Below are 27612 nucleotides of genomic sequence, written 5' to 3' on the forward strand. Positions count from 1 at the left end.
GAGAGAGAGAGAGAGAGAGAGAGAGAGAGAGAGAGAGTGAGAGTGAGTGTGTGTTTCTATGTAGTCCTGGCTGTCCTGGAACTTGCTGTGGCTGGTCTTGCACTTAGAGATTCTCCTGCCTCTACTTCTGAGTACTGGGTTTAAAGGCATGTGCCACCATGACCAGCCATTTTTATTTCATTTTATGTGTATGGGCACTCAGCCCACATGTATTTTTTGTGCGTGATGTGCCTCAGTGCTCCTAGAGGTAAGAAGAGGGCATTGGTTCTGGAGTCACAGACTGTGAGGTGACGTGTGGGTGCTGGAATCAAACCCAGGTCCTTTGTAAGAGCAGCCAGTATGCGTAACCTCGGAGCATCTCTCTAGCCCCATGCTGATTTGTTTGTTTTTGTTCTGTTTTTTTGAGAATAGATTTTGTTTTATGTAACCCAGGTTAGCTTTGAACTTTTAATCCTCTTGCTTCAGCCTCCTGAGTGCTGGTATGAGCAACCATGTCTGGTATTGTGTTCACATTTTAGATAGGAAGTCAGTGTTGGGGGTCATTACCATGGACCTGGGGTACCCTTCCCCACTCCAGATGTTTGAACATGTAAGACAGCGTAGAAAGGCAGCCGTGGCTCCACCAAGACTTACTGCTTTGATTCTCCTTCATTTTATCTGCAGCATTATTATTGATTCTCAAGGGTGCTTTTGAGTATTAATGTTCAAGGCTTAGTTTTTAATAAACCACTTTTGGAAGTATGGGCTGGGAGTTGTTTTGTAGCCAAATAAATATGATGGAGCAACAGTTTAATAAACATGTGCTGATGCATCTTAGAAACTGAGCACAGATGTCATCTCACTGTTATAAGAGCCATTCATAACGGGGCTGCGTGCAGCATCTTCATGCCCAGACACGTGCCTTGCTTTTTAGAGCCTCATTACAGGGGAGTGAGGAGCTGAAACTGGCTCTTCCTGACCCTGGAATCACCTGTTGGTAGCTGCCAGAGGCTGCCAGGCTGCAGCTTCTCGATGTCCACCCCGGCCCCAGGCCAGAGTAGGCAGCAGGTTTGCTGAGCTGAAGTTTATTTCCTCAGGTCCCTTCCAAAGGCTGATGACTTAGTTCTGAAATGTATACGGTGTTTTAGTTTTTGTTTTTTGAGGCAAGGTTTCATGTAGCCCAGGTTGAGCTCAGATGCACTACATAGCCAAGGATGGCCTTTCCTCTGACCCTTCTGCCTCTACCTTCTGAGTGATGTAATTCCAAGTGTGCATCACCATGAGCGACTCTGGGGTGCTGAGGACCAATCCTAGGAGTATGTGTGTGCATGCTGGAAAGGCACCTTACCAATTGTGCCTCGGTCTTTGGGCATCTTTGTTGTCTTGTTTGGGGGACGGGGGATTGGTTTTGAGGTAGTTCTTGCTACTTGGTTCAGATATAGGTCTAAAAACTCATGAGTTTTCTGCCTTGGCCTCCCAAGTGCTGTGATTATAGGCAGGTACTGCCATACCTAGCAGATACACTCCCTTCCTTCCTTCCTTCCTTCCTTCCTTCCTTCCTTCCTTCCTTCCTTCCTTCCTCTGCCTCTGCTTCCCCAGTACTGGGATTATATGTGTATACACACCCTGTTAAATACATACATGTTTGTTTGTTTGTTTGTTTTTCAAAGCAGGGTTTCTCTGTGTGTAGCCCTGGCTATTCTGGAACTTATTCTGAAGACCAGGCTGGCCTCAAACTCACAGAGATCCCCCTGGCCTCTGCCTCCCAAGTGCTTAAAGGAGCTCACCACCACCACCCATTTTTGTTTTGTTTTGTTTTAAGATTTTTAAAACCTATGTGCATGTCTGTGTCAAGGCAGAAGGGTGTACCCATGTATACAGGCGCCCACAGAAGCCAAAAGAGGGTGTCAGATTTTCTGGTGCTGGAGTTTACAGGTAGGTATGAAGGACCAAAAGAGCAACAGTATGTGCTTTTAACTACCGAGTTATCTCTCTAACCCCAAATACATATTTTTAAAAAAGATTTATTATTTTTTATGTGCATTGGTGTTTTGCCAGGATGTATATCTATGTGAGGATGCCAGACCCCCTGGAACTGGGGTTATAGATAGTTGTGAGCTGCCAAGTAGGTGCTAGGAATTAAACTTGGGTCCTGGAAGAACAGTCAGCGCCCTTAACTGTTAAGTCATCTTTCCAGTCCCTAAGTACGTATTTTTGTAATGGCAACTAAATACCTGCCAGCAGGGTACAGAAAGTGATTGGATCCCTACTATGTGACTCAGAATTGTTGGGACAATCTCACGCCATGGGTAATATCTGTGGGAACTTTTCAAGTGTGCCCCCAGTCCTTAGCCGCCCTTCTGCCCCTCCTCACCCCTTCTATTAGCATCTCTCTTACCCTATGTCTTAGGACTTTATTACTGTGAAGAGTCACCATGACCATGGCAACTCTTATAAAGAAAACCATTTAATTAGGGATGACTTACAGTCCAGAGGTTTAGTCCATTACCGTCATGGCAGGAGATATGGTGCTGGAGAAGAGTTCTATATCTCGATCCTCAGGCAGCAGGCAGAGAACAACGTGCGCTTCTGAGACTTCAGAGCCCACACAGTGACACATTTCCTCCAACAAGGCCACACCTCCTAGGAGTCCCACTCCTTATGGGACAAGCATTCAAACACATGAGTCCACGGGGGCCATTCCTATTCAAACCACCACACCCTGTAAGGAAGCAGTTGAGTGAGACACAGACTCTCCTCAGCCCCCCTCTCAGGCCATCCCAGAGTTGGTGGGACAAGCCGGGCAAGGCGGGAGGCAGGTAATGTGGGCTGACTTGTGCAGGCTGTGAGGAAAGTGTGAAGGTGGCTTGAGATGGGGGAATTCGCCTGCCCTGCCCTGCCGGATTTGGGGTGCTCTTCTGTGAGGGGTAGATAAATGGGGTTTAGGGGGCTTTTGAGTATGGGACTGAGCCAGGTGAGGCTGTTTCAGTAGATGGAGGCTGGAATAAATGCAGAAAAGCTGAAGGTAGTCTTGAGAGGCTCTCTCGGGAAGAAACCAGGCTGAGGAAGGCCTTCCTTGGTTGGAGTGCTCTTTCCTCCTCACTGAAAGCAGTTCTGAGGAAGGAACACGTGGCTAAGCGTGGTAGTCCCAGCAGAGTTAGGCAGGCTCTTCCCAGGCTTGCCAGAGCTACACATAGTGAAACCTTGTCTCAAAAAAGCAAATAGCAACAACAGAAAAACAACAAAAAGTAAAGTTTGAGTGTCCTCATCTGGGCCAGGCAGATAGCATGAAGAGAGATGACTTGGCCTCTGGCCTTGAGGAAACAGACATGTGCTCCCCCAGTTGCAGGTCTTCTGCTGGCAGGCTAGCCTGGAACAGGAGTGAGAGCCTACATCCTCCAGGAAGGAGACAGTCTTGAGTTTCGTTCCATTTGTCTGTGTAAACCTTTGGCCCCACTGCTGCCACATGCTGCTCCTTAGGTGATCCTGTATGTGTGCTAGCCTTTACTTCTGTCCAGCAGGCCTGCAGCCTGTAGCAAGACAGACTTATAGTCTCAATCCCCCCCTCCCCCCAGTTTACAGTTATTTTGCCACGTATATAATTGGTGTGGTTAGTGAATAAAGCTCCAAATACTGGTGAGTATATTGAGTATATTGCTACACCTTTACCGTCTTGGGGCTCTGTCACTCCTGTGCCTCACCCCCTCTTAGCTCCTGTCTTCCCCCCAGAATCCCAGGAGACTCAGGGTAGGGAAAGACTGATGCTTGGGGCTTCTGCTTAAAGAGGGAGCTACACCCCAGAGTCTGCACTCCCTGGGACAGGTTGCGGACTCTCTGCCTCACCTCGCTGCACTCTGTACTCATTCACTGTCCACTGCTTCCCTTGGGCCAATCTTTGAGACTTAATGGGAATGCTGCCCCTTCGGGCCTTTTGCTGACTCCTAGCTGCCATGTCTCTCCTGTCCCCTCCTACTGTATCCTTTCCTGTGGTGTGAGAGAGTCTGAGGATCTTCAGAAAGAGAAATTGGAGGTCAGTTTGGAGAAATAGGGTTCAATGACAAGAATGCAGACAGTAACTCAGGAAAACTAGTGTCTCCTTTTGTGTCACAACCCAGTCAGGCACAGCTCAGTGCTCACAGACTGCGACTCAGCAACTCTGGACAGGAGTCCTAGTGATGGGGACTGTTTATTGCTTTATGAAGATCTGGCTAACTGTATGCCAAAAAGACAAGCCAGGATCTACCATTTGCCATACATTATTCTTTTTACATTTTATTAATTTTGTGTCCAAGTGTTTGGGTGTACCGGTGCTGTAGCATATATGTGGAGGTTAGAGGATCGCCAAAGGAAATTAGTTCTTTCCTTCAGTGTGTTGAACTCAGGTCCTCAAACTTGATGGTAGGCACTTTTACCTGCTGAACCAGCTCACTGATTCCATGGTATTCTTTCTATTAAAGAGTTTGGCCTGGTCATACTAGTTCAAACCTGTAATCCTAGCACTCAGGATGAAATAGGAAGGTCTCCAGTTGAAGGCCAGCCTGTGCTACTCAGTGACTTAGAGATCAGCAAGACTGTCTTCAAGCAAAACAAAAATAAACACAGAGAACACCAAAACAACAAAAGTTTGTGAGTTGTTGGATTGTATGCCTCCCCAAGGACAAGGGCAGGCAGGGTCTGCAGTCCCTCTCTTGCTGATCCCAAATACAATGTGACTTGAATACAACAAGCAGGCAGTCCAGAGCCCGTTCTAGTGTCCCACTGCTGCACAGGAAGACTGAGTTCTTCTGCCTTTCCTTTCCCTTCCCTGTGCAGCAGCCATTTCCTTCTTTTGCCTTGAAGTGCTTAAACTTTGCAAGCTCACCAGCTCAGGGCTCACACTCGCACTGGGAGGCTGGCCCCTGCCCTGCTTGGCAGCTGAGAGAGCAGGTGACTCCCCTTCTCAGCCCAGCCTGGCTTCTGCACTGAGCCACTCATCCAAGACCAAGGGGTACTGGACAGACTGCAGCACATATGTCTGGGCTCAGGCAGAGCCATGTGGGTCCTGTTAGGCTGGGGACTCAGGACAGGGCTGGGAGATTTCTGGCCCTTCACTGTAGATGACATTTCCTTCAGATCACGCTGCTGATAGACAGCATCCTGCCTGCTCTTCTCCCTTCACTGGACTGAGAACTGGGCCTCTGTTACTGCTACCCAACTTGGTCCTTCCTCAGTTCAGACAGGCACCTCTAATGGCTGGGAGACCTTTCTTTGCACAGATCATGCATCCATTTGACAAGCATTTACTGAGTACTTGCAATTTGCTGGGTTACTTCTTGGCACAGGGGACACCTGAGCAGTCATGACCCTTTCCTTTGATGAAGAAGATATGGAGCTGGAGATGGCTGTTATCCAGTTGTAATCCCAGGACTCTAAAGGAGGGAGGTTGGTGAATTTGAGGCCAACCTGGGCTATGGTGGTTTGACCCTATATTGGGAGGGAGAAGCTGGACTCTAGAGAGCAAGGATGGGTGCTATGAAATGATGCTGGATAACTGTAAGGAAAGACCATCCACACTGGATCTGTAGCTGTTTAAAGCCAGTGTATGTATAAAAGGCAAAAATGTTAACAGATTTGTAGGTAATTTAAAAGAAAAAAAAAAAAGGATTAGCTGCTTAGTGGAAAACATGTCAGCCAACTGCTATAGTAGTATAAGAAGACAGACTGAAACATAGCTATAACTTGTATATAGTCATTGGTAGAACACTTGTCTAGTTTTGGTAAAGCTGGGTTCAGTCCCTGCTTCAGAGAAGAAAAGAAGAAAAGAGGAAAGGAAAGAAAAGGAAAAAAAAAAAACAAAAAACAAAACAATTGGAAGAGTCCAAACAGATGGTGGGGGTGGGGGCTAAGATGATAATAGCACAGATGTGGGCGGTTAGCTAGACTACCTGCTCTAGTGCTTATGCCTCATTCAGAGTCCAACACAGAGTAAACATTCAACAGATAACTGCTGAGTGAATAAATAGGGCTACCTGTGTCTAGTTTCAGAGGGAAATGTTAGTGGTTGTGGCTGGAGCTCCTGTACAGGTGCTGTTGCCCTGCACTGAAATGAGGGTTTGGAGGATTTGAGCCAGAAAAAAAGATGGAAGTCTGTTTTGTTTGAGACAGGGTCTTTGTATCCCTGGCTGTACTGGAACTCACTATATATACCAGGCTGGCCTCAAATGCAGAGATCCACCTGCCTCTGCCTCTGCCTCCCAAAGTGCTGAGATTAAAGGCATGCGCTTAAAGTTTATTTTTATGAATTTTATTTAATTATAGGTAAGTGTGTATATGAATTGTGGAAGTCAGAGTGTTGAATCCCATGGAGCTGAGCTGGAGTACAGACAATTGTGAGCCACCTAATGTTGGTCCTGGAAGCTGAACCCAAGCAGCAGATGGATCTTAATTTATCTTCCCCCCGGGAGGTCTGTTTTAGACATACTTTGCTGGATTTAGCCAGATGTACACATGCCTGTAATTCCCTACACTTGGAAGAAGAGGCAGGCAGATCTCTGAGTTCAAGGCCAGCCTGATTTATATAGCACTCCAGGCCAGCCAAAGCTGTATATACAATGAGACCTGGTCTCTAATTAATCAGTAAGCATGCTAGATTTATCAGTTATCTGGAAATTCTTTTGACATACTGTTTTGGTTTCTGGTTTGATGGCTTTAGAAAATAAAGGATTAAACTGGTCTATTAGATGGCTTTGGGGAAAAAAAATGTATAGTTCAGGGAAGAAAAACAGGTTGGATTTTGTTGATGGGGTAAACACATTTATTCTAACTTTGCTCTGATGGTCTGGTTTGGCTCTTGTCCCCTGATGCTCCAGCTTGAGGCACTTGCTGTCTGTGTGCCGGGATCGAGGTGTCCCAAATGTGTTTAGCTACAGCATAGGTGAATGTTGTACGAATTGATCTGGGGATTTTATCTAATTAACAGAAGACCTGCCTGGTAAACGCATTTGGCTGTCTCTGAGCCTCAGAGAGACTGGCTGTTTATCGATCATTGTATAGTTTTGGCTGGATGGGAAGATATTAATGATGGCACCAGAACAACCAAAACATTCAGCTCTTTTAATCAGTAAATATGTAAATGTCTTTGTGGCTTGCAGTGGATTTAAACAGCATCTTTCTCTCAGGCCAGCAGAGGTCAAAGCCTGAACAGCATCACTTTCTGTCATCTGGTAGTTTGTGCTTCCCGAGGAGTCCAGGTTTTTGAATGTCACCTGCACAGACGTCCTGAATTCTGGGACTTTGAAAGGCAACAGAGAGAAAGAGTGTTCCAGAATTAGAAGGCCTAGGGTATGCTTTTGTCATAGTTATTAACCAGCTGTGTGACATTAAGATGTCACAACCTTTCCAATAACAACAGCCCACTTCACAAATAATGACACAGAAGTTCAGACTGCTTAAGTAAATCTCTCAAAGCTGCCCACTTGGAAAGTAACCCTCCTCCTTATCTACCAGTGAGGCTGGAAGCCAAAGAGAGGCTGGCCTGGGTTCCCATTTCGTCTTAGGAAGCTAGCCAAAGGGAAAACCATTTCGGCCAGGTTTGCTGGGAATCCACAGGTTCCTAAGAATATACGGCCCCCAGGCTTTGCAGCATTTTCTCTAGTTTTCCTGTCTAAATCCTGCCCCTGCCTCCATCCCCCTCCTCAAGCTCTTCCCCAGAAAGCTCACCCTGGCTGATGCCCGCAGCTGTGAACATTGCCTGTGAGTGCGGTGGCAGGCAGACAGTTAATGTTGTGTGTCTCTACCACCTTGTTACAGAATAGACTGTTCTGTACACTTCCAGATAAGAAAACTCAGTGCTTAGGCAGACTTGGTTCCTTCTGGTGGCCTCACAGCCAGTGTATACTGTGCTTACACCGAGGCCCATGTCCATCCACAGCCTGTGCTTTTTTTCCCAGAAGCTCATACTGAGTGCTCATCTCTTTCTTACCAAGTGATACTGGATCTTAAAGGCTGAGTGGCTCACCTCCTTTTTGTCTCCAGTTGCTTTGTTCATTTCTCTTCATCTGGCTGTAAACTGAGTATGCTAGATGGTACCTGCCTCTCCTGCCTCCACCTTAGCAAGTCACATGTGGCTGTCCAAGCACTCCAAAGGAGCAGAGATAGGGTCTGGCCTGTTTATTGATTAGTTGATTAAAATACTGTTTATTCTCCAAAGACTCCCCAGTAGGAGAGCCCAGCCCTGGGCAGCAGCTGGGCCAGCTAACTGGTCTCCAGGAGTCTCCATTCAAGTGGATGGGGGACCGTGCCAGCCTGCATAAGAATCTCTTCTGAGGCTGGGCTGAAACTTCCATCTCAATGGCCTTTTGTTTGGGGTTAGCACCCTGGCCTCCTGAGAAGGCTGTGTGTTTGACCGGCCTCCACACATGGACAGTGAGCAGGGGCCAGTTTTAAAGTACAACAATTGAGAGGCCCCTGGAATTCCCATGGACTCGGGCTTGGAATAGAACAGGCAGAGCATGATCTCTGAGGCTGAGGCCGGCGCTTGCTCAGTCACCGTCCTTGGCTTAGCCGGGGTTTTAGGCACTTTTACTCTACCACTAAGTCTCAGGTGCTCTCTGCTCCTGAAGCAGAAGTAGATTTTGATCAAACAAGCATTGATTCATACACCTAATCTTTCTCCCTCTCCTTTTAAAATATAACTGAATGGGAAAATTCACCCTTTTAACATGTAGAATTCCGTGGCTTTTAATACATTTATAAGATAGTGCAACTAATGTCTAACTCCAGAACATTTCATGACCCTATCCCACTGCCCACCCCATCTCATTAGGAGTCACTTCCATCCTTCCACCCAGGCTTCTGGCACCTGCTAGTCTTTCCTGTCTGTGGATTTGCCCATTCTGGACACTTTATGTGAATGAGATCTCACAGTCTGAATTTTGTATCTGGCTTCTTCAGCTTAGCTTAACTTTCCAAGGTTCACATGTGTTATAGCACATTGTCAATACTTCAAGCCTTTTAAAAGCCAAATAGCATTCCATGTACAGTAAACACACTTTGATTAACCCATCCGTCAGTTGACAGACATGTCTTCACAGTGTAAAAATGATCAACAGTTAGATTATTATGAACAAGGCCAACTTGCCCTTTATGTTTTTTTCCAGCTGCATTAATCTCTTTGTTTGAATGATCTTTCCCAAAGTAACTATTTCCATTATGAAATGGGTGGAGTTCCCATAACACTCCTTCAGTGTGGTGCCAGGTCTGTCCTCTAGGACTCCTCACTGGGCTCCCTTTCTTTGTTCAGATCTTTAAATGATGAGATAGTAGCACTAGGAAATAAGCACCAGGACTTCATGTTCCTCTACCCAAGGCTCGCTCCCTAAGCTGTGCTTTCAAGTTGCCATATCCTGGCCATTTTATGACGGAAAGGCCTTGGACTTCTGTTGTTCTCTCTCTGAATTCCAGTGTGGCATTATTGTTATGAGGGCGAGGCAGTCAGCCCTTGGTAGAGAGGCTGTGCTTCTGTTAATATGGCCGCAACCTACATTAGCTTTCTTGCCTCAGTCTCATTGTATTCTACAGTCTGTTAAGCTTTGATCAAGCTGAGGATCAGGACTGCTTGCACTTTGTAAACATTTGACTGCATCTGTTTGCTTAGTTTGGTTGGGAGCAAAGACACAGCCACTGAAGGCACTGCTTATAGGTGTGTGAGGTTGGTGGTTGAGGGGAGACTGCTATGGTGATAAATAAGGTGGTCTGCAGCTGTTCTTATGCTGAGACTAGAAGAGCCCCCCCCCCTCTCTCCCTTCTTCCCTCCCTCCCACTTTCTAGGGGAGAAGCCTCTAACGGAACACCTGCCCCTTGGAGGCTTTTTCTTTATCCTTTTCTGTCAGCTATAGTCCTATCAGAGAGCTAGGGTATGCTGTCCAGTGTCAAGTGCAGAAGAACAGGCTGTGTGTTGTGGGAAGCACAAAGTGAGTAGGGCTACAATTCTAGGTAGTCGACAACTGCTGTGGCATCTGAAGTCACTGTGTGAGATGGGCTTTCCTGTCTAATTCTTTTTTAAAAAAAAAAAAAAATTATTTATTATATGTGAGTATACTATAGCTGTCTTCAGACACACCAGAAGAGGGCATCAGATCTCATTATGGGTGGTTGTGAGCCACCATGTGGTTGCTGGGATTTGAACTCAGGACCTTCAGAAGGGCAGTCTGAGCTCTTACCTGCTGAGCCATCTCTCCAGCCCTCCTGTCTAATTCTTAAGAGCAGATGATATCATAAATGCCAAGTGCTTAAGGCACAGCAGTCAACCACTGAGAGATGAGCCATTGAACTCCACAGTTGAGTCCATTATTTGGGCCTTTAATCCTAGCTACCAGGACACCGAGGCAGAAGGATCACAAGTTCAAGGCCTGCCTGAACTGCAGGGTGGGTTCATAGGCAGTGTGGGCAACTTTTGAAAGTTAAAAGTAGTTGGGAGGGTTGGGTAGTGATGGTGTACACCTTTAATTCCAGCATTCAGGAGGCAGAGGCACAGACAGGTAGATCTCTGTGAGTTCGAGGTCACCCTTGGTCTGGAGAGCAAATTTTAGAACTGCCAGGGCTACACAGAGGAATCCTGTCTCAAAAATTAAATAAAATAAAATAAAATAAAAAGAGTGGGGAGGATGTTGGGAGTGGCTTGAGTAGAGATGGCTCAACAGCTGAGAGTTACTACTTTGTGAGGGGCCTGAGTCTAGTTCCAAGCACACCCACATCGGGCATCTGTACATCCTGTATGCTCATAACCTCAGACACACGCTTACGAGGAGGGGGAGGAGGAGGAGGAGGAGGAGATGCTTATGCTATAGCATGCAGGAGGCCCAGAGTTCAATCTCCAGTACTGAAAAAGCGAGAACTTGATTCAAGGGTTTGCCAGATATGAAGAGCTGACGTGTGATTTTTGCTTTCCCGTGCAAACATCTCAGAGGACCCATGACGATGCATTACTGGGGGTGAAGGGACCTGTTCTCCAAACTCAGAGTGAGTGCTCTCTGTGCGGACAGGGTCTGTGACTGGTTCATTGCATCCCTTAGTCCCCAGTACAGAGGATGGATGGCTTTTGAGAACTGTTTTGTATTTCGTCCCCTGTTGGTGGGGCGGGTATCCTGGGTCCTCGCTGAAAGTCTTGTGTGGGCCTGCATGTGGCTTGGCAGGAGTTGTGTGGTTGTCAGTGAGTTTGAGGAGCTGGATCCACTACTGCTTCTTAGTGCTAATTGTGACAAGCTTCCTGGCAGGCGAGCACCCAGCTGCCCTCTACTGCAGCCTAGAGGCCTGCCTTGGGGCCAGTAGGTGGCGCCCATAGCCCTTCCCCATACCTCAACTGCCTGGACCACAGTCCCGAGGGCTGTGACAGGCTGTAGCCCTGGGCCTAGGTGCCACATGGCAGTGTCTGCCCACATGGCAGTGTGTCATGGCAGTGTGTGGGTTGCTCCTTGCCTTTTCTTGTTGTGCGGTTGTGATTTAGCCAGGCACAGCATCCCTGAGGATGCAGAGGTGTTTGCTTTAGTGGACCCCAGGAGATTAGAGGAAGCCATGCTCTGCTTTTCCCATCTAACAGAGGAACTCTGCATCCGTAAAGTCATTCCTATTGCCCTGTTGCCCTGACCATTGCTCGCATGGTGCTGGCCTCCAGGGTTCTTGCTTGTATCTTAGCTGTTTGCCAAGTATGCGTTTGTCCGGCAGCTGCCTCGGAGATCTGGATCAGTACCGGCTCAGCCCTGCAATCATCAGTCCTCAGAAAGAGCTCGCACGCTGCTGAGGAGTGGAGGAAGTGTACCTCAAGGCTGAAAGGGAGACACAGAAACTGGCCTTACAGTGCAAAACATGCCAGTAACATGAAGGTCACAGAAAGGTTGAAGAATTCTTGCAGATGAAGTGAAGACCCACAGTGTTTGATCTTTATATTGATTCTGTCTTACCTCTGGACCACACTGCTCAAATGCTGTGAAAACTGTTAGGATAATGGGAGACATTCAACCATAGGCAGAATGTGAGGTAGATGCTCAGCCTGTGCTATCAGTGGGTCAGGATCCTCCATGCTCAGGCCTTTTTTATATTATGTCCTAGTATTTTCAGAAAGCCTACATATATATTCTTGTGCACTTAAATCAGTTCTGGGTTGCTGTACTCTGTTTTTTTAGAAATAATGACAACAAAAATGTCTGTCTATATTCAATGTAGATGCAGGGGATTTTTAGCTTCTGAATTTTTTTTCTATTTTTGATCTGCACTTGGTTGAGTCTTTGCCACATTGAGACTTTGGCCATTATGACTGGGGTTCTGTAGAAGTCTGACCTTGTACTAGGAATACATGCTAAAGTATTTGGAGATAAGGGGCATAATGTCTGTAATTAATTCTCACATGGGCAAGTAAAATGTATTAGAAATAGGAACCAAATTAATCAAAGTTTAAAGTAGGTCCATGTCAAGGACCTGTGAAGGGTTTTTTGGTGTTATTTTTGTAACTGGTTTCTAAGTTTAACAATTTAAAAATAGCAATCACACGTTAATACATAACAGGTGTGTGCAAAGAATAGGACAAAGAATGACCACCCAGCATTAAGCTTTAGTTAGACCAGAGCATGTCATTTAGGTTGCAGATAAGTTCTTCACCATTTGCCTTTAACATTTGAACAGATAGTGTAGTAGCAGCTACCTTTGCAGAACATCCTGCAGGCTCACACCTCCTGTGGTCATATGGCCACTCTTGTTAGGAAGACCTGCACACAGCCGGGCAGAGGTAGAGGCAGAGTCAGGCTCCTCTCTATTTCCGTCCTTTCCCAGAGAGGCTTGGTGAAGCTGCTCATCTGGGTGTTTTAAGATTGGACTGTTGATTCTGCAGGGCAGTCATTACCTTCCAAAACACTGAAACTAACTGTAGTAGGAAAGGCTGGGGATGAAGTGTGCAGTTTCACTCATCTGAGTTGTGGGTGCTTCGCATATACCAGTCTCTGTTCTCTCATTGTTCACTTGCTTTCCTGAGGCTGCCAGGTGTAACAGGGGAAACAAAGACACCTGGAGTGCTTCCTTGAGGAGGTGGACTGAGCTGAGCCTAAGAGACTGGTGCTCAATTTAAATAGGCAGTGCAGAAGAGGCCAAAGGGGCTCTGTGCCTGTGCAGTCAGAAATAATGTAGACCCTTACCTTGAAATCTGTAGGCCCAGACTGGGGTCTAAGAACAAACAGCTTTTGCTGTCCTCTCCCTACCCCCCTGTCCCTGGCTAGCTGGGAGATAAGGCACAGATGGAGGCTGCCTGGGGATTCTAGCCCTAGGCGCCTTGTCTCGGCTCAGACAGAGGGCCTGGTGCTGTTATTACTGTAAACAGGGCCTTCTGGGCGGCTCCAACCAGTGTCCTGTTGGCCAGATAGTGATCCTGATTGGGTCTGCATGGCTCAGTGCTTCCAGGCCTCTGATGCAGGTGGGACAGGGCTCCCCACTCTTCAGCCCCTCCCTGGTTGCAGCTGAGGGCCAGTTCCTGCAAAAGATCCGGAAATCAGTTAGAACAATGCATGATTGAGGTTCACTGGCCGCTTTGTATTGATTGGTCCTAAAGAAAAAGGAAGAAAAGTGAAGTGGTGTCTTCTTTCTTTCCCTGAGAAGAGCTAGTCATAAATGACTTAGATGTGCATCTGCCGCCCAGGACTTCCTTTCTGCAAGCACCCAAGCCTGAGGAATTGTCCTTTTAGATGTCTTACCGTGTCCAGTCTGCTAGGAATCTATTTCTCAGTTTTCATTTTGGTGCTATATGTATTTTTTTTATAATTTAGACTTATTTATCTTTATTATGTGATTGTTTTGCCTGTGTGTGTATATGTGCACCGTGTGTGTGTGTGTGTGTGTGTGTGTGCCCGCGCATGCACGTGCGCACATGTGTGCATTTCTTCTGGAGGTCAGAAGAAGATACTGAATCCCCTAGAACTGATGTTAACAGGTAGTTGGGAGTCACTAAATAGGTTCTGGGAACCAGACCCAGGTCCTCCGCAAGAATAACTTAACAGCTGAGCAGTCTCTCCAGCTCCAGATGCTACACACATTTAAAATGATAATGGTTTAGAAGTAATAGGGACTGCAGAGAAAAATAAGGCCCACAGAGGTAGATTTATCCTGAGCAGTACATCAAGTACCTGACAGCTGTGATTAGAACCCATGGCCATCAGCCCTCCAGGCCATGTCCCCACTCCTGAGTCTGAGATGCCTCGGACACACTTATACACAGGAGCCTAAGTACTTTGAAAAAGACTGCTGCCGCAGGTTTCCCACCACAAGACAGAGCAGTATTGGTGTTTGCAGGTACTGTAGAGACTCAACCCTGAGAACTCCCGTGTGCCAACTGCCAGGGCAGGAATGGGGTAGGAGGTGGAATGGGAGGAAACAGGTCATTTCTGGAAGGTACTGGTGACTGAGGAAGTTAGACAAATCAAAATGTTAACTGTTTTAATACAGATTAGCACAGGGGACTGGGAAGGAAACAGACCATTTTAGGGAAACGTTAGAGGATGAAACTTGAAAATGGTTAAGAAAAAATGAGCAATGCTGTGATCACTGTTATGAAAACAACAATAGAACTTGCAACTGAGGTCAGCCTGCTGCCCTCCAGCTCTCACCAGGAGAAAGCTGTCTCCTCTTGGCCTTTGGCCTGCTGGCCTCTCACATCCCTGGTTCCTAGAGAAGACTTTTTCCTTCTTTGCTCTTAGGCTCTGCTACTGACTGTCTTCCCTCACCTAGGGATTTTAAGCAGTTTATTTTTTGTTTGTCCATCTGTTTATTTGATTGCTTATCGAGACAGGATTTCTCAATGTAGCCCTGGCTGTGCTAGAACTGACTCTTGAGACCAGGCTGGCCTTGAACTCAGAGATCTGCCTGCCCCTGTCTCTAAAGTGCTGGGATTAAAGGCTTGAGCCACCACTGCCCACCCAGTGGCAGTTTATTTTCTATCCACAGATACATTCGGGTAATTGCTATATTTTTTATGCCATCCTGATTTACTCAGGGCATCAGGTGTGGTGGCAAGGAACCCTTACCCACTGAGCCATTTCCCCCTGCCCTCTCCTCCCATCACTAGTGTAAATGGCCAATGATACTAATGGCATAAGCATCGCTGTTTTCATAGTGCTTTAGTATATACCAAGTGTCTTAACCGGCTTGACTTATTTGACTTGTTATCTCTTGACACCCCTATGTATGATATGCATATACAGTAAGGCAGGGAGAGGGGCGAGTTCTGGAAGACAAGGTTCTGTTACATAGCTCTGGTTGACATTGATTCATGGTGATCCTCCTGCCCCAGCCTTCTGAGTGCTGGCCTGCACCACCATACATACCCAGGTCCTGTCCTTTCACTAACAGAAACAGAGAGCAGGAGCTGTTGTGGGGAGGGAACAGAGAAAATCCAAGTTACACATTTATCCATGGGCCACCCCTCAGTAAATGGCTGGCAGCAAATGTGTTTGAACTGAGATCTTTTCTGCCTTGTATACCCTGGGAGTTGTGCAGAAGCTGGGACTCAACTCTAACTGTGTGCCTTGTTCTCCTGTCTGTACCTTGAGCCATTCCCAGTTAGTATCACCCACCAGTGCCCTGCCAAGCAGGAGAGTTAGTTCATTAGAGAGAGATGGCCGCAAGTCTGAGCCCAGGAAAGCCTGCTGTGCCCACCCCCCTCTCCCCAGCGCAGCACAGGCTGCTCTGCCCTGACTGGCAGCCTGCATTAAGCATTCTACTTATCATCTCAGGGATGATGGAATCCTAACCTTTTCGGAGACACCGTGCTCTGTCACAAGCATTGCTCTTTTTAAAAGAGATTAATTCACTTGCCGCATTTTGTCCATTGGTGAAAATCACCAGGGGGAGCAAGGGTGGCTTTCTCTGGCCTCAGAGGCCCTTTCAACTACTCTCAGCAGGCAGTCCCCACCCCACCCCACACCCAGCCTGCTCAGGACTTTGAAATGAGTGCCTGCTGAGCATTCACTTGACAAAAAGCAGCAAAATGAACTAGATGTGGTTTGTGAAGTCCTAACTTTGAGGGATGCTCTGCACTGAGGGAAAGCAGAGGAGACACAGTGCCCTCCCCACCCCTGGCTCAGCACCTCAAGTGGGTAACTTGTGGTTGGGTTTGCTGTGGTGCTGTGAGCTTAGCTCTGATTCTTCCTCACTTTACAGAGCCCCACAGGTATGCCATGTCTCTCAGTCCCCACAACCACCTTGCATGGGCAGGGTTAGCATCCCCTCCTTCACAGCAAGTGGCGACAGAGCCTGGATCCTTGCTGTCTTCCAGTACACCCTGGCCCCAAGAGGCTGCAAAGAGTAATTCTCTGTCCCGAGCTGGGCTTGAGAGCTCTCCCTGAGGAACAGCGCTGTTCTCCCCCTCCGGTGACTGACCCCTTTTCAGAGCCCTGCCCTGATATGTATGTGTGGATATGGAAATGGCAGAGTGCCGTCCTCACTGACCTCAGAGAAGCTCACTGAGGGGCTGTGATTGCTTAGGGTGCTGGGATAGTAAGTGCAGAGCTTTGCTTTGCGCTAGACTAGACACGGGGCTTCTGACTTCCCAGACAAGGTTTTATTGTATATTTCAGGCTGGCCTTGAACTTGCAGCAATTCTAGTGCCCCAGCCTCCCAGTGAAAGGTATGTACAACTATGCTGAACTGGCCTTACAAAAAGAGTTTTATTTTGTTTTGTTTTTCTTAAAACTAACAAAAAAAAACTTTGCAGAAAAAACAAACCCATATATGTAAGTAGTTCAGATTGTTCATTATCACAAGTTAAAAACAGCAGTATATCCTTTGTATGCCTTAGATTTGTAATTCCAACATCCAGGGGGCTAACATATGAGTCAAGGCCAGCTTGGGCTGCTTAGGAAGTTCAAGGCTGATATAGGCAACATAGTAAACTTTGTTTCAAAACAAAAATAAAAAGTCTTGTATTGCAAAGTGTTTCAAGACAAGGCATGCACAGAGGCCCCCTGTCTTGCTGGTCTAAAGGTCAATAGAACAAGATTTCCTAAGGATACTGACCCTGTTGTTCACACCACATACACTCATGCATGCCCTGGGATCCACACAAGTTCCATTCCCAAGGAAATAGTTTCATAGGTCCCAGGGAACATGGAGAGGATGTCCTTTGAGCATTGTTTTTGGTGGCTAGCTGGGTATCCCTGGGAGAGGGTAGGGAAGAATATGATGGATTGTTCTGGTCCCCTCTTCTCATCGTCCTCCTTTCATGGCCATGGATAATAAAGAAGATAAGAACCCTAGGTATAAATTTTCTGTGGGGGAAAAAACATTGCTTTTGCATAAACTCTGTGGTATCATGGAAGTATTTTGCTCGGAAGTAGACGTATCTGAAGTACAACGGTAGATGAAGTTCTGGTCCTTGCTGTGATTCTGAAGGAAGCTTCAGATAGGATAGAAGATCAGGACAAGATGGAGAAAATCCTTTGCCCTTTCCTCATTGGATACCTGCCTAGTTGATAGATCATGTTTTGTGGGATTGCATGCATGCGTGGTTAGACACAGTCTTGCTACATTCCAGGCTGTCCTAGAATTCATTGTGTGGTCCATCTGACTCATGGGACTCATCCCGCCTGGGCCTGAGGATTATAGGATGGAGCCACCATGTCTGCCTGAATTGAATTCTTGACTTTGTCCTCTATTTCTAGCACCATGGTCTTTGATAGCCTGCTGTCCTAAGTCATCCTTTTAGAGCAGATGCCATGTCTTCTTGCCCACATATAGAATCTAGCACAGGACCATGCCATTGGCTGACTGAAATCAGTTTCTGTCTTTTCCTTTTGTGTTATAAGAAGAGAGGTACTGTCTGGAGGTAGACTGGTAAAGTGAGGTAAGGAGGGTCCATCTGTAGAATGGTTATCAACCTCCTGTGTGACCCCTTCACAAGTCATTTCCCCTTGTTATACCTGTCTCCTCATCCATTAAGAGATTACTATCTGCTCCTTAAGCTTATGAAGAGTAAATAAACTCAGGAACTTGAAGTTCCAAGAGGGCAGTCCATGCTCTACAAGGTACTAAGTAAGACATGGCTTTGTTCAACCTGTCTTTGTCTGCCTTGTGTTATATGGACCAGGACCCAGGATTCAGGTTTATTTACAGTGATGTGCTTTTAGACCTTGGATTTGTTGGTTTGCTTGACAGTCACTGAACTCCTGTGTACTAAGCACCTGGCCCCAATAGTTCTGTGTGGGCTCCAGTGGGGACCTAACTTAGCATTTCTTAAGTTCTTTCCTACTTTCTTTGGGTTGAAAGATTTGTATTTTCCAAACAGCCACGATAAAATACAGTTGAGCAATGTTCCTTTTGTAAACAAGGAACTATGTAGACAAGACTAAATCTGTCAGGTCTTTTAAGGGAGAGGATATTGGCACCAGGTTTGTCTCACATGGCCTGAGGCTGCAAAAGGACTGAGAGGTTCTTGGACCAGGGAAATAGGAATGTCATAATAACACTATTAAGATAAGAAGGCTGGGCTGGAGAGATGGCTCAGCAGGTAAGAGCACCCGACTGTTCTTCCAAAGGTGCAGAGTTCAAATCCCAGCAACCACATGGTGGCTCACAACCATCCGTAACAAGATCTGACGCCCTCTTCTGGAGTGTCTGAAGACAGCTACAGTGTTCTTACATATAATAAATAAATAAAAAATAATAAAAAATAAAAAAAGATAAGAAGGCAAAGTCCTTTTTAGATGGCTTGGGAGGGTGACAGTAGGGATCTGAGAAGGAGAAGGGGAGGGGAAGTCTCAGGTGAGGAGGGTGACCAGTGGCTGTGATTGGAGGTTAGTTGTCAAAGGCCTCTGTTTCCAGAACTGCCCAGCTCCCGTATTTGTGTTTATCTGCTCAGGTGAGTCCTCACTGTGTTGTCCAGACTGGCCTTGCACTTACTACGTGCCCTGCTTTTTTTTTTTCTAGTGCATTCTACAATATACTCCTGTCCATTGTAAGCCACACACTGAAAATATCTTCTGTCTCTTGTCAGGCTGTTATCAGAAGGTGCAAATGTCAACGCAAGGCACAAACTTGGCTGGACAGCACTGATGGTGGCATCCATCAGCCACAATGAGAGGTAAGACTCACGTTCTATCCAGAGCTGTCCGAGGTGGTGGGCCTGCATAGTGGATGTGGAGAGCCATGGTGGTTTCAGATCCCAGCAGTACTGTTCATAGCTTTGTGACCTTGGGCAAGTCATTGGTGTTATCATCTTGTTTAAGAGTAGATTATAAATGGTTACATGTGCATGTGTGAGTTTTTATCATCTTGAGAAGCCTTTGGTCACTGCCCCCATTGAGGGCTCTAGTGGCTTTTTATTTGAAGGGTCTGGAGGCTTCATTCCTCCTACCTATTGGTAGCTGTGATGCTTTCCCACCTACTATTTCTTTCATTTGAGGTTGTAGCTATTGTTTAAAGTTGAAAAGCAGGGGCTGGAGAGAGAGCTCAGTCACTAAGGTGCACAAGGACCTAAGTTTGGATCTCTAGCACTATTTACAAGCCAAGTGCTTCTGTAACCCCAGCACTGAGAGGATTGTGGGAACAGAGGCAAGTGAATCCCAGGGACTCTTTGGCCAGCCGATCAGTCAGTGAGTTCCAGGTTCCATGAGGGCCATGCGTAAAAAATAAGGTGAATTAGGCTAGGCATGGTGGCGTGAGTCTTTAATCCCAGAGTCAGGAGGCAGAGGCTGCTAGAGCTCCTGAGTTTACAGTTAGCCTGGTCTACATAGCTAGTTCTAGGCCAACTAGGGTTAAATAATGAGACTCTGACTCAAAACTTTAATCAATCAATCAATCAATCATTGGACCTCACATTTGCCTCTAGTGCTCCCCTCCCCCAGGGATGAGCACATGGACAGGCACACACAACACACACCAGAAGTCATTGTATGATAGAAATTATACAACACCAAAAAAAGTGTTTTTAGACTTTTTCATGCAGTACTGGGAATTGAACCTAGGGCTTCAGGCATGCAAGGTAAGCCAGTGAGACATGCCAGCTTTTAAAGGGATGCTTTCAGAGAAGTATTAGACCCTTCAGTAGAAGCTACTCAAAGTGATAGTTGGAGGAACCAATTTTAATTCTCCCATCAAGCAGGTCTTTAAAGCTCTTATCTGCCAGTTCTGGCCACTTTGGAAGAATCTGAAATGTGGAGGAAAACCCCCAAACTGAAATTTTAAGGAGGCAGTCTGCTTCAGATCCCCTGAACCTGTAGCTCCCCTTGAGATAGGTCTCTCTTTGCTTTTGTCATAAACTTGGTCCCAATGACTGTTTCCTTATTTACCATCCTCAGCTCCAAGCCTTTATCTTTTAAAGGTAATAGATACATGCTGGTGATGCACTTCAGTGGTAGAGTGATTGCTTGCTGGCATGCTTGCAGCCCTGAATTCAGTCTATAGCATTATAAAACAAAAGGAAAAAGAAGGAACTATGTATACTTTGCTTTGGAGAGATCCAGTTGTGATTCTTACTCTTCATTGAATTTCAGAACTCTGTGGGTACCTGATTCTCTCCATGAGAAATTAATTTCCCAAACATTCAGTAAATACGTATGCTAGTCTTTGAAAAATCAGACCTTGGGGAGCTCATAATATAGTGTGGGAAAGAAGTACAAGTAAACAAGTAAAGGAAATAAAATGTGTCTCCAAAGGGGTGGACAGGAAAGGAGAGGGAGAGGGAGAGAGAGAGAAAGAATATGAGATGGGTCAGTCAGTGATTTGGTGCAGGGTGAGGCAGAGGAGTGAAGGGTCTGTAAAGCAGACTGGGGTTCACTGCTTCTTACGAGTCAAGTAAGAATCTTGTCTGCTATAGGTTATATGTGGGGAGTAGTTTCTCTCTGGCGACCAGGATAGACCTCTGTGTACACAAACACATGTTACCATACATATTGTTTGCCACCACTGGTTCTCCACCCACCTCCCTGTTGGCTTCCCCAGTTTACATGTTTTTCCACATGTCTGGAAGAGCCAGTGATGAAGAAGCAAATGGTGTGTTTCTTCTGTGTGTGGTATTTGCAGAGTTGGGACTAAATAGGAAGTAGCACTCCTCTTAAGAACACTGTACGTTAGTGAGCAGACAGCTCGGGGGTGTGCTTTGGGGTCAGTGCTGGCTGCGCGCGCGCCCCAGGGGTCTTAGCAAAACTGTGATGCCTGTGAGAGTGTTGGCTTCCTTGGTTCCTAAGACTATTACTAGTTGGTTGTTGTTGTTGTCTGTTTTATCTTTTTAAAGATTTTTTTCATATATATATTTTTGATCATATTCTTTCTGCTTCCCCAATGCCTCTAGATCTTTCCCAACTCCTCATCAACCTCAATTCATGTTTTTTTATATATATATATATATATATATATATATATATATATATATATATATATATATATATATATATTTGTTACACATTGGGCATAACTCTGAACTCTCCCTTTCTGTTGTTTTGGTTTTTTTTAACTGATGCTGGAAATTGAACATAGGTCTTCTTTGGAAGTAGGGGTTGAGATAGGGTTTCATGTAGCCCAGGCTAACTCTGAACTCCTGATCCTCCTGCCTTAGCCTCCTGAGTGCTAGGATTTAAGTGTGTGTCACTATGTCCAGCCTAATTACCAGCATTTTGGTTTTTAAATACGGTAGGTGAGAAGGTTACATACAAAGTTAGTAGTCCCATGTATGTAGGTGTGCTCGCTGATTTGTGTACTTACGGAGATGAGAAATCAATGTTGGACATTTTTCCTATCTCACTCTTCATTGTATTTTGAGACGCAGTCCCGTATTGGACTTGCTGCTTTGACTGACTAAGCTAACAGGCGCCTCAGATCCACCTGGCTCTGCTCATCCCCAGCACTGGAGTTACAGACACAGTGCCATACCCAGCTGTTACATGAGCACTAAGATTCACACTCAGGCCTCATGTTTGCCCAGCAAGTACTTTACCCCTTGAGCCAGCTGGCCACAACTACTGGGTTTTTAAGCATCCATTCTATATCATCCTCTTCCTTCCATTATCCAAATGGAACACTTGTCTAGTTGGGTTTATTTATTAATATTATAAAAGTTTGGGGGTTTCTACTTTCTGTTAGGTATTTGAAATAGTATCAATGTTAGATCTCTGGCCATATAGAATTCTTTGGAAGAAAAATATGAATGGAAAGTAGAGAGGTCCTGCCCCTTCATTTAAGACTTCTGCTTTCTTTAGATGTTTGCAGCTTGTGGACCATAGTAACACAGTTCACCCTCAGGCATCAGCTTAACGTGTTAAGTCCATAGGGATCTAGTACATAATCACTTCAGATCTTTAAGGAGCTTAACTCCTTACCAGTTGAGTTTTTTGAATGTATTTGTTCAGTTTTGAATAGGAAATGCAGTGTTATCACTGTAAATTTAATAAGTATGCACAGAAGCTTAATTTAAGATTTAGTCCTTTATTTATAAAAAGGGTTCCAAGTGACTTAAATACATATATATTCACTCAAATAAATAAATAAATAAGACTTAAAACTAGGTTGAGATCAAGGCAATATTTTTTCAAAGCAATATTTTTAAAAGAAAAGATAATTGTATGTGGATATTGAACCAGAGGTTTTCTTTTCCAAAAGTAGGTTGTTTGTGTAAAAAATTGATAATGTAGCAGTCTCCTGAATTTCTTCTTTTTTTTAAGATATAATTTTTATTTATATGGGTACACTGTAGCTGTCTTCAGACACACCAGAAGAAGGCATCTGATTCCGTTACAGCCACCATGTGGTTGCTCACAATTGAACTCAGAACCTCTGGAAGAGCAGCCAGTGCTCTTAACCACTGAGCCATCTATCCAGCCCTCCTGAATTTCTTCTATCTTGAGATTAGTCCCTGAGTCACACTTAAGTGAGTTCTAATTTTATGTAAGTGGGAATATGGGGTACTGATTGTAAATTAGGTAACTAATAAAGCCAAATAATAATTCAGAGTTTTGTTTTTCTGGAGAGAAAAACTTTGTACTGAAGTTCTTTTTATATTATTTCATATGTCTAGCAAAATCTAACCATGACGTGTCAGATACTGGTGTACTGAGTCGCATGAAGAGTCAGAGAGTAAGCAATCACAAACTTTGTCCTATAAAAACATTACTTGAGGGAATGGGAAAATGGTTGGTCTGTAAAGTCTGGCTGTATAAGAAGATCCACATACAAAGCGAGGCAGGACAGTGTACCCACCTGCCTTTAATCCTAGCCATGTTAAGGCAAAAATGGGCAGGTCCCAGGGCCTTGGCTGGCCTGCCCTACCAAGCTTAAGAGTTCAATGAGTGATCCTGTTTCAAAAACTAAGGTAGAGAGCATTGAAGAAGACATCCAGCTTCAGCCTCTAGCTTCCACACATGTGCCTGCAAATACATGGCATACTTGCACGCATGTGCGCGTACACACACACATGAAGTTTGCTGATCTCGAGGACTTGAGTAATATAATGGCCATCGTCCTGAAAGTCAAAGACTTATTACTAACACTCTTCAGGACTGTTCTTTGCTTAGCCCCTGTAGCAGCTCGGGCAGACTTTTAACAGTAGCAGTAACTGGTTTGTCTCTGAGCCCTTGATGAGCCTCCTGCCGTGAGGAAGGCTCTTGTTTAGCCTAAGTCTGGGTGCCCCGTTCTGTGTTGCACTCTGACCCAACCAAACTAAAGGCTAAGCCACCCAGTCCTGGGACAATCACTTCGGCTTCCAATAGCCTTCACCATCTAGTCCAAATATATGGGGCTTTCAGTGAAATTCAATTAGTCTTTCTTTGAGAAGAAAAAGAAATCCAATTTTACCAAACACGGACAGACGGTGGACAGCACTTTGATGTTACAACCTCTCAGTGATGCTTTGCTTAGTCACAAGTTCATAAGCAAGAAGGCTTAATTACTTGGGAAAACACAAGATTAAAGCTAGACACAATGTCTGAGTATCCGCTGTCGAGCGACTTGATTCGAACCCATGCACCCAGTTCGTGTGTGGTGGAAACTTTGATGTGTGGGATGACAAGCTGAAAGTCGTGACCCGCTTGGAGAAACTCCTTCAGATGGCAGTTGCAGGATATGTAGGCAGAGAGGCAGGGTCTGCCAGGCCTTGTTTGCACAACTTTGATGTCCAAGAAGCCACAGGCTCCTCTATTTGCTCTTTCACTGAAGGATGGATTGGGAGCCTCCTACGTTTCCCAGTGGACAATGGCCACCGATGGAGTGTGACGACTGTTGACCATTCCAGAAGCCTGGCGAACCAGAACAGGGCTTTGGGAAGTACAGGGTGGGCGGGTGTGTGGTGTGTGTGTGTGTGAACGTCAAAAGCTGTTTTTAGGACAGTCGTTTCTCCAGATGTAGCTTTCCTTAAAGCCCTGATGTGGTTGGGAGCATGCAGTGGAAATAAAAATAGTCTATTAGCACACACCAAGTACAGATGATTCTTAAGGTCCAGTAGGCCAAGTGTACTTGCAAATTGAAAGTCTTTTTATCCCCTTCATCAGAGTATATGTGCAGAGAGAAGTGGCATGGGGGGAAAGGCATAATTCAAATCATTTTAGTTTATAATTCCTCAAAAAGCAAGTTGTGAAAACTTGTCTAATAAGGAAGTAGTATTAGAATATATAAAGAACTTTTACAAATCAATTTAAAGACAAGCAACTTAATTTCTTCTTAAAGAGGGCAAAAGACTCGAGATGTTTCACTTAAATAAGGGATAGGTGGAAAATGTGCACATGAAAAACATAACCTTAGTCATTGGGAAATGGAAATTAAAATTATGATAGTATGTACTAAGTCCTGGCAAAGTTGCAAAAAGAATTGCCACGCATTGTTTATAGGACTGTATAATGATACAGCCACATCCAAAAACACTTGAACAGTTTCTTACAAAAGGAAAGCAGTCGTTTGCCATGTAGCCCAGAAATACCAACTCCTAGAGAAGTAAGGTATTTGTCTTAGAGAATATGCCTTCAATGCAAATACCCATAGCTGCTTTATTTGTATAATGGCTAAAACCTGGGTGTCACCCATGTCCATCAAGTAGCAAATGGACAAATTGTGGTACATCCACATAATCAGTACTCCGTGATTTAGGGAATCAAAAGCAAGGGGAGCTGGAGAGATGGTTTAGTGTTTAAGAGCACATACTGCTTTCACAGAGGACCTGAGTTCATTCAGTTCCCAGCACCAACATCAGGCAGCTCATAAACACCTGTAACACCAGCTCCAGGTGATTGGACACCCTCTTCTGGACTCCACATGCATCTACACCTACCCCTCCCCCATAACATAATTCAAAATAATTCTGCATTTTGAAATAGGGTCTTACAGTATAGTTCCATCCAGCTTCAAACTCACAGAGATGTTTTCTTTGCTTCCTTTAAAGGTGTGCGTCACCATACCTCTAGCAATACATATCCATATAAAACTCAATATTGAAGGATCGAGGACAGGCAGCTTCCTGGAACTTGCTAGCCAGCCAACTTAATTGAAATGCCACCTTCAGGTACTACAAGAGACCCTCTCACAAAGGAATAAAGCACAGAGTGTGACAGAGGATGACAGCTGACACCCAAGTTCTCCTCTCATCTCTGCATGCACAGCCATAAGTATCTCCACCTCCACACACAAAGAGGGAGAACTCTGTGTGAGGAACTCCTACTCAGTACACGCAACAACAAAAAGGTGTCCTCAGAAGCCTTATTGTAAAGGAAAGCCAACACCAACAGCCACCTCTGGTAAAATTCCATTTATGTCATATTCTGGGAAAGGTAGTGTTCTAGGGACAATAATCAGATGAGTTGTTGAATTTGGGAGTACAAAGGGGGCATAGGACCTTTTAGGATGGTGGAAATATTCTGTCTTAATGATTGTGGTGCTTATCTATACAGTTATCATTGCATTAAGTCATACATCTTGAAAAGTTGTCCTCAGCTACAAAGTGAGGTCAAGACCGATTTGGTTATGTCTCTGTTGAGACCCTGACTATATATATTCTTCGAAAGGGTGCATGTAAGATAAATGATAATCAAAGGATAAATGATACTTTAGGAAACTTGACTTAGAAAAGCAATGTTGAAAGCTGTTGTTCCAGAGTTGGATGTGGTGGGTCATATCTGCAATCCCAATATTTGAAAGGCTGAGACAGGAGGATTTCCACGAGTTGGAATCCAGTCTGGGCTATATAATGAGTTCAGGCCAGCCTGGTCTAGAGTGAAATCTGTCCTTAAAAAATCAAAATAAATCTTGTAATCCTAGCACTCAGGCAGAGGCAAGATCACGCAGGAAGCTCAAGGCCCTCTGGGGCTACATATTGAGGTTCTGTGCCAGAAACAAGTTAAATAGCTAGATAAATATATAAGTAAGTACATAAAAAACTGTCACTTCTCTCTAATATTCATTATTATCTGTGACCAGTGATGTACTTAGAATTTGTTTGTGGTGTCAGAGTTTTTTCATATGGGTGAAGTGTTTTTAATTCTTTCTGTTGGTGATCCCCAGCAATAGAGTACTATGTTCTCATGGTTAGTAGAGAATGGAGATCAGGGTTGGAGAGATGGCTCAGCAGTTAAGAGCACCAACTGCTCTTCCAGAGGTCCTGAGTTCAATTCCCAGCAACCACATGGTAGCTCACAACCATCTGTAATGGGGCCTGGTGCCCTCTTCTGGTGTGTCTGAAGAGAGCAGTGGTTGTGTACTCATATGCAATAAATAAATAAATAAAGATCAGTGATTTCATGAAGTATTGCTACTGATGAACCATGAGAGAGTCACCTTTGGCACATCACAAACTGGGTTCGCAAGGCATATGACTCTTCATTCCAGTGAGGGGAGAGCCTGAGCTCTTAGACAGGGGTGTTGTCTTTTCCCCACCTTTGTTGGGCTCCTTACCCCTAGGTTTGCTGGTCAGTGAGACCCCTAAGTAGTGAGGCTGTTTCTAGGATCCTGAAAGAGACATTCAGACTTGAGTCTCCTTGGGCCTGCCTGCAAGCCCATACCTCAGAGATGGTGAGAATCATAGGCAGAGAGAGGACACCAGCAGAACTGTTTGAAATTCCCCATGAGAACTTCCCTCCTCCTCCTGCCTTGCCTACCCCCACCCCCAAGTGCACTTCATCAGCATCGGAAGGACTGGTTCCCGGCACTGCCTGCCCTGCTTGGCTGGCGTCCCTGAGGAACTGAGCTAATGAGTGGATAACACGCATTTGCCAAGGCCTTCCTGGATGTGGTACCTGGGCTTTGTTAATTTTCAGATGCTGCCATCCTTGGCTGACGACCATTTAATTCTCTTTCAGAAGAGTCATTTATTTTTAGCATTTGCTTATTTTCCCTCCACCTCACCCAGGGAAGGGGACCATTAAGTCCTGTCTGTAAGAAAGCAGAGTACCAGCCAGGTTGCTGTCCTACAGGGGGGTTCTGTAAGCCTCCCCTGTGCACCCAGAGGCTCCACAGGTGGTCTTAGTACGCTGGACATGTGGCAGCTTCCCTGGCAGCCTCTTTCCCTGCTGCCTGGATCAGAGGTAGACCAGGATGGAAGGAGGAGCTGGCAGGATCTACGACCAGAGAGAGTCTGCTAAGGGAAGACTCTCGTAGTTATAGTTTCTATTGCTGAGATGAAACACCATGATTAAAGCAACCGAGGGAGGAAAG

At 45.4% G+C, this 27612-nt stretch overlaps 1 protein-coding gene across 1 annotated transcript in view; it reads left to right on the forward strand.

Annotated features, from left to right (window-relative positions):
• The window catches only part of Clpb (ClpB homolog, mitochondrial AAA ATPase chaperonin), a 121950-nt gene that overhangs the window by 3595 nt on the left and 90743 nt on the right, over positions 1-27612 (forward strand). The window contains exon 3 of the mRNA XM_021198136.1: positions 18983-19069. Within this exon, the coding sequence (XP_021053795.1) occupies positions 18983-19069 (87 nt within the window). The remainder of the gene's footprint in view (positions 1-18982; positions 19070-27612) is intronic.

The sequence above is a fragment of the Mus pahari genome, chromosome 1 (assembly GCF_900095145.1).
Source record: "Mus pahari chromosome 1, PAHARI_EIJ_v1.1, whole genome shotgun sequence".
NCBI lineage: Eukaryota > Metazoa > Chordata > Mammalia > Rodentia > Muridae > Mus > Mus pahari.